Source organism: Camelus dromedarius, chromosome 12 (assembly GCF_036321535.1).
Source record: "Camelus dromedarius isolate mCamDro1 chromosome 12, mCamDro1.pat, whole genome shotgun sequence".
NCBI lineage: Eukaryota > Metazoa > Chordata > Mammalia > Artiodactyla > Camelidae > Camelus > Camelus dromedarius.
Window position 1 is genome coordinate 58,476,017 of NC_087447.1, and position 19,571 is coordinate 58,495,587.

General features: G+C 44.2%; 1 protein-coding gene across 7 annotated transcripts in view; it reads right to left on the reverse strand.

Annotated features, from left to right (window-relative positions):
- Nucleotides 1-19,571, reverse strand: part of ME3 (malic enzyme 3) — a 377,761-nt gene that overhangs the window by 87,835 nt on the left and 270,355 nt on the right. For 6 of the 7 annotated variants that reach the window (XM_031460503.2, XM_064492780.1, XM_064492783.1 and 3 more), the window contains 2 exons: nt 4,638-4,771; nt 1,465-1,614 (listed from right to left, as the gene is read on the reverse strand). In XM_031460503.2, coding sequence (XP_031316363.1) covers nt 1,465-1,614; nt 4,638-4,771 — 284 coding nt within the window. Of the gene's footprint in view, nt 1-1,464; nt 1,615-4,637; nt 4,772-5,233; nt 5,643-19,571 lie in introns of those variants that run through there. The other variant, XM_064492785.1, reaches the window with a different exon arrangement.

The following is a 19,571-nucleotide window of genomic DNA, read 5'->3' on the forward strand; positions in this document are numbered from 1 at the left end:
GGGACCACACGTGCAAAGGCGTGCAGAGAATGCCAGGCGTACCTGGGCATGGAGGTCAGAGCTGTGTAGCCAGAACATGAGATTTCTGAGGACGAGCTGGGCTGTGCCAGGCTCAGTTTTTTCAAAGTGCTAGACTTGTTTCTTTAAGCCCAAGGGGACAGCCTCAGAGGACGGAAAGGAGTGAGCTGACCTGCACTGTGCAGGAGGGAAGACCTGGAAGGCTCATTTCTGAGTAGAAAAGGGAGGTAAATAGGGTCCTGCATCCTTCCGAAATGTCAGCTCCACAGTCACCGCCAGTATTGGTTTCAGGGATGAGAACAAGAGAACAGGAGTCTCTATCCCGTTAAAAGAGTCAGGTTGAAGACCAGAAATGCTACAGGGCCTGGTGCAGTGGTCCCCAGCCCCCCACCCCCAGGATGGCAGAAATGTGGCCACTCTGAGTGATGAGGACTGTCTGTTGCAGCAGCTGGACACCCCAGCCGAGACGAGGTGTGACACGCTGCCCTCTGCCAAGGGTGACACCGGGGACTCCCTGGGCTCGGCCTGCAATGCTTATCCCAAATGCTGACTTCAGAACTGGAAGGCTGTTTTTCCACATTACCAAAAGATGTTCTAGATACATGAGTACGTGTTCCTCACACAGCACACGATTTATAAACACAGATTTATAAATTCTACGTAAACGTTAAATTACACATCTGTGCACAGTATGTTGTAAATTAACCTGTTCTAGCACAGACTGAAACAGTGTTCCATGACATGTAATAAACCCAGGCAGCTCCTTAATCATCAGTGCTAGAATTATGTGTTGATAATTACCTTGTACTGAAGACCTTTTGAAAACCCTCCCGTTTTACCTTTTTAATTTAAATACATTTATATGCATTCTGAACTTACCGAGGAAAAACCCAGGTGCTCTCTTTAGAAAACTGCCCCCAAATTCCTTGGCTCTGAAAGGAAATGTAGTGCCAAATTTTTGCCTAATTTTGAGTGGAATCTGAGTCAAGCCCAAGTGAAGGAATACTGTGGTTCTTTGAATCAGCAAAAGAACTGTCTTTGGTATCCAACACTCCATTATTCATTGGCCCGAATTGGCAGGAGAGCTTCAGCACAGGAGATGTCCCGGAAAGCAGGGTTTGGAGGGGGAGAGGGAGAGAGGTGGTATGTAGATAATGAGAGAAACACAATCTGAAAGAGCTCTCAGGCCAAGTCTGAACAACATGTTAGGCATTTATTATTGGGAGGTGGAGAAGCTCTGAGGTCCCCTTGCTAGCTACTCTCTCAGCTCATTTCTCTGTGCATGCGGTCATTTTCCTGAGCAAGAGATTAAAGTCAAATGTCTTGTTGAGCCACTGCCCCCATCAGGAAGAGCCTCCAGGGTCCCACCAAGCAAGGTGAGTGGGGAGAATTGATTCTCCTCCAAGAGACAGCCCCTCCCTGAGCCCTCACCCCAGGACTGCTCACCGGGGTCTGCGGAAGGTCAGGCCGTAGTGCTGACAGGCCAGCCCCACGGTGGGCGTGTACACGATGGGCATGAATTTCTCCACGTCTGATGTCAGCACTCGGTAGAAGAGCTTCTCATTCCGGTCTTGGAGCGTCATGAGAATGATGTACCTTGGAAGGGGAGACAAGAACCACGCCAATCACATACGCACCATACGTGACAGTGTGGAAGGCTCTTGGTGCAGGGACCCATGGCTCCCACGTTCATGGGCAAATCAGCATCTCCTCTAAGCATGGTCTCGTCGTCTATGAAATGTGGAAAATATGATCTGCCTTATGGTGCTTACTATTATATACGGTGTAGGTACTTCTCTAAATAGATTTTTTTTACTTTTTTTTTTTTTTAGTGGAGGTACCGAGGATTGAACCCAGGACCTCATGCATGCTAAGCAAGTGCTCTACCACCCTCAACCCCTAAATATTTTTTATTAACTCATTTAACATGGGGAACATGACTCCCAATGACTTGTGAGGTAGATACTATAATTTTGCACTATTTTAGAAACAAGAAGACCATGGCACAGAGAAATGAAATAATTCATCCAAGGGATATGAACCTAAGCAGTCTGACTCTGGAATCTGTGCTCTCAACCATGGTGCAAGATAGTTATATTGTTATCATGTGGACATTAATGAATGACAGCAGAATGATAGCATTCTGGGACCAGGAGAGGGTCAAGGAAAATACTGGGTGGACCAGTGTTGTTTGAACTGGCCTTTCCAACCATACAGGGCTGGTTCCTGTCACAAGCAGAGTTCACAAGTGGTCGAGTGCCAAGTGATCTCAGGAAGAATGCTCCAAAAAAATCTCCCCCTTACCTAGTCCCCGAAGCCTGAAATCACTAAGCCAGGAAGAGTCTTTCATTTACACTCCTAAAAATGCAAAAAAGTCTGGGAGGGAAAAACCCAGGGATTGAAATTCCCAATGAGGTGTAAGTGACTGCTGATGTCACAACCTTTCTGGACAACAGTTTGGGAAAGGTAATGAAGGCACCTGAGGCTCTGGCGTGGAGTTGGGTGGCAGAGATGCTCTGACAGGGGACTGATTCATGGGCGTGGCGTCAGGGCCCTGGGTGTGAATCCCAGCTCTGCTGTTTACTAGTTGTGTGACTTTGAGGAAGCCTTGGGACTTCTTGGGGCCTTAGGCTCTTCTTCCTCACCAAAGGCACTGGTCCAGAACTAAACACTGTTTTAGAACGCACCTTTAGGAAGGGATGACTTATGCTTAGAATACCTAGGATCTCAGCTCATTACTAAGTGCAGATTCCCTTAGTCAGTAGCGATTTGCTCACACCTCTCCTCAACTCCACATTCAGTGGTGTCAAGTTAGTAACTTGAAATCGGCCATGGTGGGAGTATTTACACCACAGGAATTGGCAAATGCTCTAAATGACCCCCTGCCCCAGAACCAGTTATTCAGCCTCTACCAGCACACCACTGTCCTTACCCATAATAAACTGGGGAGCCTCTAGAGCATTTCCCCAAGCATGTGCTGAAATGAGGAAGTCCAAGAATGAGTGGGTCAGAGGAGTCAACAGAGCCAGCGTCTGGAGTGAGCTCTCCAGTGCTCCCAGGATGAGGCACAGCCCCACCCCCTGGGCCTGGCACGTCTTCCCAGGCACATGAGTGAGACCCATCTAGCTGGAGAGAACGAGGGAGGGGAGGGTTCTAAACTTCTAAGTTTTCGAGTTTAATATCTTAGGAAAGAGGATTTCACTTTGGACTTTAATTCTTCTTTATAAATTTAACAAAAGAGAGAAGTTCAGGCTGTTCAAAGCTAGGGAGTGTCTAACGTTGTTAGCTGGAATCACTGTGTACTTCCTGGTTTGCTCTTCAGTGTGACATGGTTAGACCCCATCTGAGTGGGATAAACAAGGGGGAGAATGCTTGGCCTCGGTTGCAGTGTGAGCTTGGAGCTAATGTGAGTATTAACTACAGACGTTAGTGCTTTGGTGGGGCACAGAGGCTTCCTTATCCACTACTGCTCAGAAGTGATGGATGGCATGAGGGGAGCACAGGAAGAGGGGTGCAGGAGCACCCTGACATGCTGCCGAGGGGAACAGCCACACCCTCAAAGACCCAAAATCTCGGCCATTAAGCTCTATGGATATGTAGAGGGAACACCTGTCTGCTCCCTACATTTCTGTTGGAGCCTATAGCAAGGTGACACGTTTATTTAACAAATTCTTACATAGTGCTTCCTACGGGCCGGGCACTGCTGCAAGCACATCACAAATACTAATGCATTTACTCCACACCACACCCTGTGAGTTAGACGCCACTGATGTACTCAGTGTACAGACGAGGAACGACCCAGAGGGCCCGAGGGACTCGTACTAGTAAGTGGTAGTCCTCATTCTTGAGGATTTGAACTCGGTCTGGTACTACCGTCTAGTCTTGCAGCCACTGAGCTCTGATGCCTCCTGGCTGTAGTGTAGCAGAGAAGTTGAAAGCAAACATTCTGGGGCTAATTATCTGTGTTCAAATCCTGGCTGTGCCAATTCATAGCCATATTACCTGCGAAGTCGCTACCTTCTTTAGTAAGACTGATAAGGCTGACCCTGTGATTCCCCATTTAGTTCTTCACACCTGTCTTCCCACTGGAGATACTGTCCCTAGAGGAACAGCAGGGTTACTAACTATGCCCCATAAACCTCCATCTCCAACAGGGGCCCCTGTCCATCTCCCCCCTTCTCCACCTCGTCCCCCTTATTCCAGGGACCTGGGCCATGTTCTGCTTCCTTAACACACCTGTCCCTACATTTTTGCTCCACTTTTTCCCACTGAGTGAAATGCTTTCCACGAACCCCACTGCTGAAAGCTGAAGTCCTGTCTGTGCTCTCTGGGTTGACTCAGACAGAGTCCATCACTTCCCAGAGGCCCAACTGGATTCCACTGGTCGGAATTCAGGCTCCCTTCTCAGTCCTCCCAGGACACATCGACTGTGTCTGGATCGTAACAAGCCCTGTCCCTCAGGGAGGCCCTCACCCTATGGAAGGCAGGGCTGGGTCTGAGATCTCGCGGGGCTCTCAGCCTTTCCTAGGTAGAGGGTCCCCAGAAAACCCTCCACGGACCACAGGAAGCAGACAGCTCAGTCCAGGGCCCGGGGAAGAGAGCAGCCGTTAGGTACTGACTTGTCCAGGTCACTCTGCTGCCGCTCATAGTATCGCATGACCCGGAGGAGCTGGACGTCCTGGCTCAGGAAGCAGGGGGGGATTAAGCCGTGGATCCCAAGCTGCAGTCTTTCTTCAAGGGTGAAGGCCATACCCTGGAGAGAACAAGAAAAAAGCACACACACATAAATGGATATGCAGGAAACCAAGGAACAGAAGAGGGCCCATCCACAGTCAGGCCAAAGTCACTGTGACTCAACAGCAGGGCCCTGGACTCGAATCCCACCTCTGCTGTTTAAGTAGCTGGGCAGTCTTGTGCCAGCTGCCTTATCTCTTCTTAGCCTCAGCTTCCTCGTAGAAGAGCATGGAAAATATCCACACCATCAGAGATTTTTTTTTGTTTATTTAAAAATATTTTTTAATCTTTAGAACAACTTTAGATTTACAGAAACATTGAGAAGACAGTACAGAGAGTTCCCATATATCTCCTCACCCAGTTTCCCCAATTATTAATATCTTACATCAGCACAGTACATTCGTTAAGAGTTAATGAATCAATAATGCTGTGTTAGTATTAAGTAAAGTCCATGGTTTATTCAGATTTCCTTTGTTTTTACCTAATGTTTTGCTGTTGTTGTTCCAGGACCCCATCCAGGATCCAACATTACATGCAGTCATTGTGTCTCCTTAGGCTCCTCTTGGCTCTGACGGTTCCTCAGACTTTCCTTGGTTTTGATGGCCTTGAGAGGTTTGAGGAGCACTGCTCAGGTATTCTGCATGCTATCCCTCTACTGGAATTCGTCTGCTGTTTCTCTCATGACTACAGTGGGGAGGTGGGTTTTGAGGAGTAAGACCACAGAGGTAAAGCGCCATTTTCATCACATCAGATCAAGGGACACAGTAGCCACATGACTCAACACTGTAGATGGGACCATGATCATCTGGCTGAAGTAGTGTTTGTCAGGTTTTTCCACTGTAAACTTACTCCTTTTTTGGAATTCTTCTGCATGGGAGATTTGTCTCTTCTCCCCATTTATTTGTTTATTCAACTGTTTATTTATATTAAAATGAACTCATGGGTATTTATTTCATACTCTGGGTTATAACCCAATACTGCCTTATTTTTTTTTTTTTTTTTTTGCTCAAATTGTCCCAGCTTTGGCCACTGGGAACTTCTTCAGTTGGCTCCGTGTCCCTTTGACATCCTCCTATAATTTTGATTGTTTCTTTCCATTTCTTCTTTCTTTCTTTCTCCCTTCCTTCCTTCCTTTTTTTTTTTTTTTTTTTTTTACTAGTACCTCCTACTTTCTGGCACTACAAGAAGCTCCAGGCTCATCTTGTGTACTGCCTGTCCAAGTCCTAGAATCAGCCATTTTTTCAAAGAGGCTGGATTCCTTTTTTGGAGTATGGTATTAGAAACCAAGATCTGGGCTCTACTTATTTTTTGTGCTTCTTATTATTGGAGTTTCATTGTTTTTAGTCCCTCCCAGCTGACAGAGCAAGAAAATGAATCGATATTAAGCTAAATATCAGTTCATACTGTTGTCTTTTAACTCTAATTCATTACCACATGGATCATTCTAGCCTCACTGCCTTGCTGATCTGTGAGTTCCCATTCCAACAGTGAGAGACATAGCTCCCACCATCTGCTACCCTTTTACTTAATTACTCAGTTCCCATATACACAGGGAGCAGTATCAAACTGCTAACCTGTACCACGGTGGGAAGCAACGCTATAACCTAGAGCATAGTGCTTATGTGCGATTGCTTTTGCCTTTGGTCTCACAAACTCCTCTCATTTCCAAAGTTACTCAGATCAGCACGTTTCCTTCCACCCTCTTCAATGAGGTTGTATCATACGTCTGTAATACACAGTCACAATCTGCATTCCTTCCTGGGATCTTTCAGTCTAGCAAATGATTTTTTTTTAATCTGGATATAATAAGTCCATTGTTTGTACTGTAAAGTTCTGTGAGTTTTCACAAAGTCTAATGTCACATATCCATCATTATAGTATTATATGATATTATAATACTATGTCATTTCAATGCTCTAAAATCCCATGTGCTTTAACTTTTCATCCCTCCTTCCACTCCCTAAGCCTTTGGCAAGTACTGACTTGTTTTGTTTTGTTTTGTTTTTACTGTCTGTACAGTTTTGTCTTTTCCAGAATGTCATACAATTGGAATCATACAGTATGCAGCCTTTTCAGACTGGCTTCTTTCACTTAACAATTTAAGATGCATTGTATTTTTGTAGTTTGAGAACTCATTTCTTTTTATCACTGAATGACTATCCATTGTCTGGTTGTAGCACAGTTTGTTTCTCCATTTATCTGTTGAAGGACACCTTGGCTGCTTTTAGTTTTTGGTGAATGTAAATAAAGTTGCTATAAACATTTATGCATAAGGTTTTGTGAGGACAAAAGTTTTCAAATCATCTGAGTAAATACATGTAGTTGCTGGATCATATGATAAGATTATATTTAGCTTTTTAAGAAACTGCCAAACTGTTTTCTAAAGTGGCTGTACCATTCTGCATTCCCATCAGCAGTGAATGGGTTTCTGTCACTCCACATCCTCTCCAGCAATTGGTATTGTCAATTTTTAATCTTTTAGTCACTGTAGTAGATATGTAGTGGTATGTTATTATTGTTTTAATTTGCAACTTCCTGTTGACATATGATGTGCATTTTTTCATATGCTTATTTTTATTCTGTATATCTTCTTGGTAAGGTACTGTTCAGATCTTTTGCCCATTTTTAATTGTTTATTTTCTTATTGCTGAGTTTTAAGAGTTCCTTGATCTACAATTTCAAATGCAATCCCTATCAAAATTCAAATGACCTCTTTTGCAGAAATAGAAAAGCCAGTCCTCAAATTCACATGGAATAGGAAGGGGCCCTGAACAACCAAAACCATTTTTAAAAAGAAGATTTCAAAATTTAATATAAAACTACAGTAGTTAAAACAGTGTGGTACTGGCGTAAGTTTAGACACAGATCAACAGAACAGAGTTAAGAGTTCAGAAATAAACCCATACAACCTTGGCAAATTGATTTTTGACAAGGATGCCAAATCCATTCAATGGGGAAAGAATAGTTGCTGGGACAATTGGATTTCTAGATGCAAAAGAATGAAGTTAGACTCTTCTCACCAAATACAAAAATTAACTCAAAATAAATGAAGAGCCTAAATATAAGAGCTAAAATCACAAAACTCTTAGAAGAAAACTTAGGAGTAAATCCTCATGACCTTGCATTTGACTATGGATTCTTAGATATGACACCAAAAGAAAAAATTAGATAAACTGACATCACCTAAAAACTTTTGTGCATAAAAGGACACTATCAAGAAAGTGAAAAGCAACCTACAAAATGAGAGAAAATATTTGGAAATTATATAATAGTTTGATAATAGTTTACTATCCAGAATATATAAATAACTGCTACAATAAGATAATGAAAAGAAAAACAACCCAGTTAAAAAGTGGACAAATGAACAGACATTTCTTCAAAGAACGTATACAAATGGTTGACAGCACATGAAAAAATATTCACCATCTTTAGTTATTAGGGAAAGTCAAATCAAAACTACAATGAGATACCATTTCACACCACTAGGATGGCTGTAAGAAAACAAAAAGCAAAACAAACAACAATGAAAAAATAACGAGTGTTGGTGAAGATATGGAGAAACTGAAACCCTCAAACACTGCTGATAGGAATATAAAGTGTTGCAGTCTTTATGGAAAAATGGTTTAGCATTTCCTCAAAAAGAAATACCACATGACCTGAGGAATTCCACTCCTAGGTACATATACCCAAAGGAAATGAAGGCAAGGACTTAAACGGATTATTCACAACAGCCAAAAGGTGGAATCAACCCAGGTGTCCACCAACATATGAACAGATAAACAAAATGTACACACATACAATAAAAATTTATTCAAACATAAAAAGGAAGTTCTGATACATGCTACTTCATGGGTGGACCTTGAAAACATTCTGTCAGATGAAATAAGTCAGATACAAAAGGACAAAGACTGTAAGACTCCACTCATACAAAATATCTAGAATAGGCAAATTCACAGAGGCAGAAAGCAGATTAGAGATTACTGAGGGCTGGGCAGTGAGGGAGAGGTGAGTCACTGCTTAGTGATCACAGAATTTCTGTTTAGGGTGATGAAGAAGCTTTGGAAATAGCTGTGATGGTTACACAACTTTGTGAATGTACTTCATGCCACTTAACTGTACACTTAAATGATTTAATCAAATTTTGTTCTTTATATATATATATATACACACACTTTACACAACTTAAAAAGTTAATAATGTATTATCTCCAAAACCACTGAACTGTATACACTTTAAATAAGTGAATTATGTGGTATGTGAATTATAATTCAATACAGCTGTTTTAAAAGAATTCTTTGCATAGTTTGGATACAAGTTGAGTATCAGACATGTGTTTTGTAAATATTTTTCGAGTATGTGGCTTGTCCTTTCAGTCTTTTACCAGTGTCTTTGACAGAGCAGCATTTTCTGGCTGGGGCACTGGCGGGGAGATGGAGATTAAGTAGGAAGCCTTAGAATCTGCTCCTTGGCCCAGTTAAGTCCTATGGAGACTGTCTGCTGGCAGAAGTTGCAGGAACTGTTCCCATAAGGGACATTGGGGGAAGTGGGGACTCTGATTGCCCTGCCTTTATCCCAAAATGATAAGGTGCAACACACCGTGAAGAAGAGACACCTTTCCCGTGTAGAACTCTGGGTGGCTCTGCCTAGACACTCTCGGCTTCCTCAGCCTCCCCGATTTTCTCCCAGCAGACCTTGGCAACAGCCATACTGGTGTGTCCCTGAATGGCTCCATGGGTGGCGGACATCAACAAGGAAGGGGCCAGAATCCCCAAGGGGGATTGTGTAGGGGGCTGAGAATAGTTTTTAATTAGCCAGTTAATTATGTAATACTGTTAACATGACCCCCATTGTAGTCAAGGCTGATGATACCTGGGGCAGCTCTGGTGAAGCCCTCTGTTCATAACACACCCCAAGAAATACACATTTCCTCCTAGAAGGGAAGACGGCCGTGTGGGTGATAAGGGAGGCCTAAGTGAGGCTGATGGCTGTCCAGCCTTCCCAGACTCCCTTGGGGAAGAGAAGCTTGAAAAGGAGGGGAGCATTAGCTCCCCTCATTCCTCCACCAGTGGAAAAATGTCTCCTCTACAATGACTCCAAGTGCTTTTACAGAGAGTTTAATAATGACACGGAGATCCCAGCCCATGTATTGGTCATCCCCACCTTAGAGCTGTTGTTATCATCAGCTCTAAGAAAAGGACCGATAAATACCCAATCTTACTCCATCCTTACAACCCCCTTGTGAGGAGGTTTACAACCTCCACTCTACAGCTGAGATGGCTGAGCACGAGAGGTTATGTAATGCTCCTGAAGTCGCACAGCCGTCACCCCCTATTTTATTGCTCCTTAAACCAGGACGCATCTTATAATCAGTAGGTCCATTTGGTGTGATATTATTTTCCCTGACGACTTCTTTGACTAGAGGTAAGTGACAGAACCAAGATTTGATCACAGGCTGCAGTCTTGCCCCTACAGTGTACACCCTGCCAGGACCTTGGTGAGAGGGACTCAGAAATATGTGAGCTGGGATAGGGAAAGGGGGTGAGTGGGAAAAAAAGAGAAACAGAGAGGGAAAAGGTGGAATAGAGTTTGACTCCTTGGCTATTCCCAATTTCCTTTTTGTTTTGTAACGGGAATCTCTGAAACTACGAATTCTGGGCTCCTCGTATGTTTGTAGAAATTAACAACAATGACTCAGCTCATGAACATCCTGAGGAATTGTTCCTCCACGCAGAAGTAGTGCTGGGACTGGAAGAAAGATCTGTCTTACAATAAGCTCGACTCGTTGAAAGTATGACTCACGGAGATTTTGCAAAGTACTCTCCACACATGAAATTCCCAATGTTTTCTTCACCGGAGCCCAAAGCCACCAATTCATAAATCCCCTGCCCTGGCCACCAGCTTTGCAAATGTGGTGTGACACCGAGGTCCCCGATCCTTTTGCAGGAAACATCTTGCCTGCGCTAGAGACTGGGCGCTTTCACTAAACACCATTAGGTACCATTAGACCGTTTACTGGCTGAGTAAGGACGGGGGTCATCTCTCCTTGGCCCCAGGGTCCCAGGCAGGCCCAGGCATTTAATTATGACATCACCTTTGTTAATGACTAGCGTGGCTTTTAATAAAAGCCCGCTCCTCTCTGCAAGGCTAAGTGTTTCTCTTCGCTGACTGCCACCACCCTCCTCTGTATTTCAGGAAAAAGTATGACTGTTTAGCAACTGGTAATTTCGGGGATTAAAAAAAAAATTCTTCTAGAAGCTTTTTTTCACCCTGAAGCTCATGTTAAGGCAATGTCAGATTTATAGGTTTGCAAAGCAGAAATGCAGGCACTTTAGCTGTACCATGGTTTCCAAAATAGCACAGGCACAAGACGATCCACTAGGGTTTGAGGGGAAAATATTAGAACTTACATTTCTCTACCAAAGAAATGAACTTTGCTAATCGGCACTCAGGATCTTGGTCTGTATCTCAAAAAGTCGCGTTTCCCACGAGGTACACCAGGAGTCTTAAGGTAAGAGTACGGTTTGTACAACATGGAGGAGTTGACAGCAAGGGTCCTTATTTGTTCTCACTGCATTGAGAATTTACAGTTTCTGCATGTCTAGTTAAATGGAGTTATGGATCACATTATCTAGTTTTAACAAAGTCCTCAAAACAGGACAAGTGCCTTTTGAAAAATGGCTGACTCTCTTGGCAGAGAGCAACCCTGTGGTGTTCAGCCAGGACACACCAATAGGGACCTACTAGTTTTGAAATAATCTTTTGAAATATTTCAACTGCTACCCCTCCCAACCTGCTCTGGCTTCTCCCAAGGAACCTTTGGAACCTCCCCAAGATCCAGCAACCAATGGATTAATGTTTGGCAAAGCAGGTAGCTTCAAGATCCCGCTCTGGCACGGAAGGCCTGGGATTGTCCTGATTGGTCAGTGCCCACTGCACCACTGTTGATCTTGTAACCATCACCACTTTACCTATTGTATCATCTTCCATGAATGAGTATCTCTGGCCCAGCCACTGAATGCCACCTGTGAGCTCAGCCCAGGACAAAACTTACCGGCATCACAGAGAAGATATTTGAATAGATCCCACCATCAAATGGCAGGGCTCAAAGGCTGCAAGCCTATCAGGTTGTGTCCCTGTCCCAGCCTCCTGCTGTCCAGAGACCCGGCTTCACAGTGCCCAGTTCCTCAAGACAGAGATTTCCTGAGCGGAGGTTCCAGCCCCTCTGGGTGATCTGCCTATTGCCTCTGGATCCAGAGCCCTGCTGTACGCTTGACAGTCTCTCCTCATCCACTCCACAAGCGTTTATCGGTTCCTACTTTGTGCCAGGTGTGCCCTGTTAGGCAATGGGGAGTCCTAAAAGGAGCAGGTGCGGTCACTGTCCGCCTGAGTCTACTAGCAAAGACACATGGGTTAATGTACACCAGTGACCCTTGGGCAGGCCACTTCTCTAACCTATGAAATGGAGGGCTGACCATTTCATGTGCTGTGGGATTAAATGAAATAACACATGTGAGATGCTCAGCACGAGAACTGGCACACAGGAAGTGCTCGGTGAAGGCCAGCTGTTCCCCTTAGTACCATTACTACTGGTTCATGGGGCAGGGGGACCCAAGAGAGCTCGTTAGCAATGCTAGAGATAAGCCCTGAAGGTGCTCAGGTGCTAGTCTGGCAGAACAGGGGTTGAAGTGACTTCACTTCATCAGGCATAACTGCTTATCCAATGGCCCAGGCAAGGCTCCCGCCTCTGCAGCCCCGTGCACTCCATCCCCTCACCCGGCATCAACAGACCCACTCACTCTGGATGCCACGCTCTGACTCACGTCAGGACCCCTGCCCACCATGCTCTGACTGCTTCCCTTCTCCACCTTCCAATCCCCCGTCCAGGCTGCCTCCTCCAGGAGGCCTTCCCTGACACCCCATTTCACACAGCTCTTCCTTTTCTCTCAGAGTCAATGTCATACAGTTTAGCACATGAAAGGTGTTTCCCATTTGATTTTCTGAGCATTAATTTCTATACAATAAACTCGGGGTATTGGCAAGCAGATACTTTGAAGCAGCTAATACAGGTTGTAGCACAAAAATATCATCACTGGTGGGGGAGCATATGGCTCAGTGGTAGGGTGCGTGCTTAGCATGCACGAGGTCCTGGGTTCAATCCCCAGTACCTCCATTAAAAATATATATATATGTCATCGCCAGTAACAAGAGCGATCATTATCTTTCACTGAGCACCCACTGGGTTGGGTCAGGCACTTCAAACCTGTCATCTCATTTAACCCTCGCAGCAACTCTGGGTTAATAGTCCCATGATTACTATCCTTTGGACTAGGAAACTGAGGCCAAAGGAATAAGTAACTTGCCCAAGGTCACACAGCAGGTCGATGGAAGAACCAGCAGAACCCAGATTCAGTTCACGTGCTTGTGAAGTTCACACACCTTCCTCTGTGCTAACCACCTGCTCCTGAGAGTTGACAGATTAAACAGTTGTTGACTGAGTTGGCTTTGATTTGTTTAGCGGTAGAATTATTCTGCTTCTCCAAATAGAGCCAGTTACCTATTAATAGCTCAGCTACTGCTAAGTGCCCTCTGTATTAGCACCAGGCCAGCTGGGCTATCTGCACACAGGTGCGCTTGTACGCCTATGATTATGTTCTTGGCCCATGACAGACACGTAGCCATGTTCCTCAGACCATGTTTCCTCAGCATCATTACTGAAAGGAAGGATTAGCAGACACACATGTAATAGTGAAGGTTTTCTGTTTCACCCTCATTACATCATGCTCTGAGCTGACTGCTCATGCGACAACCCGCTTCCTCCATCCACCAACTGCACAGCAGAGAGCAGCAGTGGCTGGGACAGAGCGGGGGGCAATCAGCTCCGAAACTGCACATTAAAGCTGATGAGCTGTTAGGGGACTAGAAGGCATTTCCTCCTCCTTTTGCATAGTATTTCATGACCTTATTTGTTTGGATTTTTATGAGTTAGGGTGACGTGGACTCCAGTTGGAGACAGGAAGTGACAGGAAGGGATTACTGAGGTGGCTGGTCTCTGACTGAACCCCAGGTTTATGAGGGCCCCTGAGCACACTCCTGGGATGGATATATGGGGGTCTTAGAAACACAAGCATTGGGAAGTCTTAGCAGACACAGACCTGAGAATGGCCTTCCTCCCAGACATTCTTCTATGGTCAGGTGCAAAATTACAGATCCAGAAACACATCGTAAATTCCCCAAAGGAGAGCAGAGGATACACTGCCCCTTACTGCCCAGAACCAACCCTAAGCCAGTTTTGTGCTCACAGACTGAATTTGGGTGCTGCAAGCTGCAAATGTGTGGAGGCTGCCTGTGACCTTTCCATCTATGGTGTACACAGGTCTTGCTCGAGTCGGACATACAATTCAATTTCCCTTCCATGGGATGATGACCAGGACCCCCGGAGGTGCTGCACTCACACAGCCAGTATGGAGGAGTGGGAACCATGAGACAAAGCTCTACATTCAGTTCCTCTGCTTCCGGGCTGTGTGATTCCGGGGAAGAGACTTCACCTCTCTGAGTTTGCTGCGTTCACCGCATGGTTGTATCAATCAAGTAAGAACATGGATGCTGAGATCTCTTTGTAAATTCGAAGATGTGGCAGAAAGGTTAAAAAAAAAAAAAGGCTGTGAGTAAGCAATTTAGCAATTGCCCTTTATGGTATTTATTTCCTTTCTAGTCTCATTTCCCTTCAAGACAATAAGTTCCTTGAGGGCAGGGACAATGTCTCGTGAACTGTGTGCCCCTTTGCTTGGCACATCTTGTATGTTTTTAGTGCTTTGTTTCTAAAATGGTCTCATGTGGTTTATATCATTTGCTCCCAGACAGGGCAGGTGTTGTTATGCCTATTTATAGAGGAGGAAAGGGAGGCTCAGGTGGGGTCAAGGCCAGGCTGAGGGCATGTGGCTGGTACATGTTATTCAAAAGCATATGAGAATAATGGCTCTTTCAATTATTTTGCCATTGGAAGACTAGTTTATGCAAAATTGTTGGATAAGGACCAACGTGGAAGAGAAATGAGGAGTCTGCTCCGGAAATCCTTGGTGACTCTAGGATTTTGTTCTACCTGGACAGGGGAACAGAGGTGGCTACTTGGAAGGCTTATGAATCATTCTGTTGGCAAAACTCCCTGCAGTGGTTTGAATGCTTCATGACACTCTTCCCAAGACGCTATTATTGAAAATTTAAATAATATTGTTCTTGGCACCCTGATGGCCCTCTAACTCAGCTGAACCTCAACAGAGTAATGGCAGAGGAAGGTGATGGGCAGGGGAGCTGCTGAGGACAAGGGAGTCCTGCTTCCTCCCTCCAACCACACAACAGCTCTTTGATGGGCCCAGCCTGGGAGGACTGGGTCAGAAAGTGAACTATGACCAGAAGGAATAAAATAAACAGAACTGAATAGGCGCATGGCTGGTGTGTGCTGGTGAGTGGGTGGGGGTGCCAGAACTGGACGTGAAACTGACCAAGGACAAGTTCACCTTATGGGGCAATTGTCCAGTAGATCATTGTTAACCTGTCCCAGCCCTGATGTTACCAAATCCTCCTCCTCCCGGGCAAGTACCTCAACTCTCCCACCCCACCAGGCCAACCAGGAAGGAGGTCATTTTGCCCTGGACACAGATGACCAATGTGCACACAGGAGAGCAGAGCAACCAGTCTCCTTCTCTGTCCACCATAACTTAGGACTGACTTTATAACAACTGTTTATATTTGATGGCCTCTTCGGGTTTTATGAGGTAGCTGTATTCCCTTTGTTCTGTCTGACAATCTCAAAAACCAAAAAGAATATCCTGATGACAGTGGTTCCCAAACTTTGCTACTCATTAGAACTGCTTAGGGGGCTGTTAAATGCCCAGGTCACATCCCATACCCACTAAGTCAGAATTCTGGGGATGGGAGCCTTGATGAGTTTTTAAAGGTCCACAGATGATTCCAAGGTACAGCAAAGTTTGGGAACCAGTGCCCTCTCAGGTAGGCTATGGAAGTGTTATGCTCATTTCACAGAGGGTTTAACAATTTACCTAAAATCAACTGAATTGTTGGTTCATTAATGCATTTACAGAACCATTCATTTAACAAGTATGTTTTCAGGACCATCTGTGTGGCAGACATCAGACATACAATGTGAGACTAAATATATATGGGCCCTGCCCCCATAGAGTTTCAGTCTTGTGTTCTTTTCATTCAAACTAGTGTCTTTTGCACCCCCCTTGCCCTTTATATTTTGGAATTAACTTGGAAGTAAGCAGGCTCCTTTAGCGCCTGACAGGCTGGGGTACTCAGCAAAATAGCGCTAGTGGCATTTTTGCTGGAGTTCAGGTGTGCGGTGAAGATTACCCACGAGGCGCCACAGAGGAGAAAGCTCAGGCTTTGAAGTCACCAGCCCTGGATTCAAATTGCGACTCTCCACCCACCAGCTGTGTGATCCCGGATGACATTCTTAACGTCTTTTATCCTCAATTTGCTCAACTATGGAATGCAGATAGTAATACCCATTTCAAAAGATTGTGGTAAAAACTAACTGAACCTCCTGCATGGTGTCCCCAGCTAGTGGCTGGCGTATCTGAGGCCCTCAGTAAAATGAGCTGTGCCTGGGTCCTCGCCAGATGCTGAGTACAGTGGGGAACACAAGGATCCCTGAACCACGCACACAGCAGCCTAGGATGTCCTTAGAATTTCTCATCCTATTTATTCCTCCCTCTCTAACCTCTATCCTCAACCCATTCTATTCGTCTTCCTTGGTACTCAAAGCTGGGACACCATTTACTTGGAATTTAAGGGTAAGTGCCCAATAAATTTTCATTGGTGATGTGGACCTAAAATGCAAATCTAAAATTAATGAGAGAAACACAAAGCAGACCGGACTGAAAGTTAAAAGCTGAAGTACTGGGAATGCTTTTTGAACTGTATTTCCATTTTAAAATTAGATTTATATTAAAAGAAAGAGAAAGGAAAATGTAGAACCTCAAACTATGTGAGTTTTTCTTCTCACCAGTGTTTAGTTTATATAATCAACATTAAATTGTTTCTTTATTCCCTCCTGAGATTGAAGCTAATCCTTGCAACTTATCGAATTTGAGAGACTCTTTAAAAATTCCTCATTTCATAAACATGATTAGCTCTGGGACCTATGTGTTTAGGGACTACAGGAATTCAATCAAATCACTCTTGTTCATTGGTGATTTCCTAAAGGGTCACTGGAATTCCTCCAAGTGTGGCTCGGCTGTTCCAGAGTGACGCTGTCTCCTCTGAAGGAAGCGGTGTTGACATTCACAGAGAACTGTAGGGTGACCTCGCCTCCAAATGTCTCAAAATAAACAGCTCTGTGCCCTCGGCTATATTTAGTGCCATTTAGCTACCAGGCTCTTCTAAAACCTTTGTCCTGTGATAAGTTAAGTCAATATTTAAAGTTCTCCTTTAAAGGACCAACAAATAGCTTATTGTAAATTAATGCTGATTGGCTAAATATACCACTGAATGATTGATTGGGTCATTATTGAATAGTCTGGAAATTTGCTTTTATAGATGAAATTTGTGGGTAGTCTATATTTTATAACTTCTATTAAATTAATAAAGATACTAGTACTATTTCTTTAGTGCCTACAAGGGACAGGCTGTGGTAGATACTGAATGAACCAATGCACTATTTCAATTTTGTCCTTTTACCACATCCCTACGAAGTGAAATGTCTGCCCCAATTTACATAGTTAATAAGTTGTGGGGCTGGAATATGAACCCAGGTCTGTGTGCCACGGAAGCCCATCCTCGTAATCACTATTTTGCACACGTGGTTTTGCATCGTTTGTTATGATTTTGAATATTCTAATAATAACCTTTGTCAGCCACAGTAAAGACAGAGTTTGATCAGTCTACTGAAGTGATTTCCTGGCTGGCCTTATCCCACTGGGCCCCAGCCTTTTACCTTTAACACCTTCTCTACAGGGAAAAGGGAGAAGCTTGCAGCAACATTCAGTGTTTTCTCCCCCAAAGTGGGGGAATAATGAGGGCTGGGAACAGAAGGTAAATACTCCCCAGGAGAATAAAATACAACTGTTTGTTAAACTCAACCAAACTCTAGCTGTGAACTCAGTTTAGTAGGGAGACACAACATTAAAAAAAAAAAAACATAGAAGAGTAGAAAATTGCATTGCAGTTGCATCACATTTAGCACCAGCAAGTACTGTTTTGCTAAACTTTGGCTTAATAGGGAGTGTATGTGTGTGCTCGCATGCACGCATGTGTATTGAGTATCCGTGTACTGGCTTGTGATGTAAAGTGTATTTTTAAGTGCAGGTTGTGGTTTGAACATTTTGAGAAACACCATAGCATAGAGTAATGATTATGAGTGATGGAGTCAGACTGCCAAAATCCGAATACCAGCTTTGACTCTTACTAGATGCTCGGCCTGGGTACACTACTGACTTTTCAAGTTTTAGGAGCCTCCTCTTCTGTAAAACAGGGCTGATAACAGTCTACCCACTTCATAACGTGTGTCGCATGCAGCAGGGTGTCTGATGCTTAGTTAGGACTCACCAAGCAAATGTCAGCTCTTGCGCTTTTAAATAAAGCAGTTTGGGTGATAATTTGGTGACAAAAGCAATGCTTTGCATTATGCCCCCAGAATCATTTTAATTCCAGACACAGACATCCATCTGCTTCCTGGGTATCCCCACCTACACGTCTCACAGGCCTGTCGAACTCCACATGCTGCAAACCAATCTCATCTATCTTCTAGGCCAACCCTCTCTCCTCATTCTCTACTTAACAATGGTATCGCTGGGTAGCTCAGTAGAAATTTGAGAATCATCCCGGATTCCTCACAACCCAGCCCAAATATGCAGTCATTACTAAGTCCAGGTGATTTTCTATCTCCTAAATTGTTAGAATTTCTTTCTCTGTTATCCACCATCTTCATTCTCATCTTCCCCTTCTCTTTGAGACTGACATCATCCCTGATCAGCTCATAAACTAATGGTTCTACAACTCCTGGGCTCAGGTCTTAATCCCTCCCACCCTGTGCTCTCATTGACCCAGCCCTGGAATACATTTTTCAGAACTTCTGCCAGTCTGACATTTTCCAAAAACGAAATTTGATCATTTCACTGCCTAACTTAACATCTTTATCAAAGCCTGCAAGGCTTTTCATTAGCTGTGCGCCATTTTTGGCTTTATCTCCTGCCAACCTCTCTGAGTAGCCCTCAACATAGCAAACTCCTTTGCCATTCCCAGAGGAAGCGGGCATTTTCAAGCCTTTGTGTGCACGTGCTGGCTCCTCTGCTGAATATGCCCTCCTATTACCATCTGCTAATCACTCTAGTGCATAGAAGGATGAAAGGTCATTGACTTAGTACTTAAGCACCCTGAGTCTCAAAATTCAGTGCACATGGGGAGCTCTCAAGTTGCTGGTTTAAAATTCAACACCTAGACCACCTAGACTGGTACTTGCAAATGCCGATCCCAGCAGAGTCAGGGTTTTTCACCTGCACCCCTGGTGATTATGAGGAACTGCATCAGAAGTGGAGATAAAAGTTTTGCACAAACCCTAGTCCACAGCACACAAACTCAGGAGTGTAGGTAAGTATCCTGTCTTTGAATATTTCAATAGAAATCCAATTAGAATTTCCAAAGGAGTTGGGGTGGGTGGATGTTGACTTATTAGTAAAGATTTATCTTTTTGAATGAGCAGCAATGACAAGAAGGAAAAATACTGCTGTTTAATATAATTGTTAATGTTATTGACTTAAACTATGAAGACTACAGAGGCCAAAGCACAAGGGTGTCAT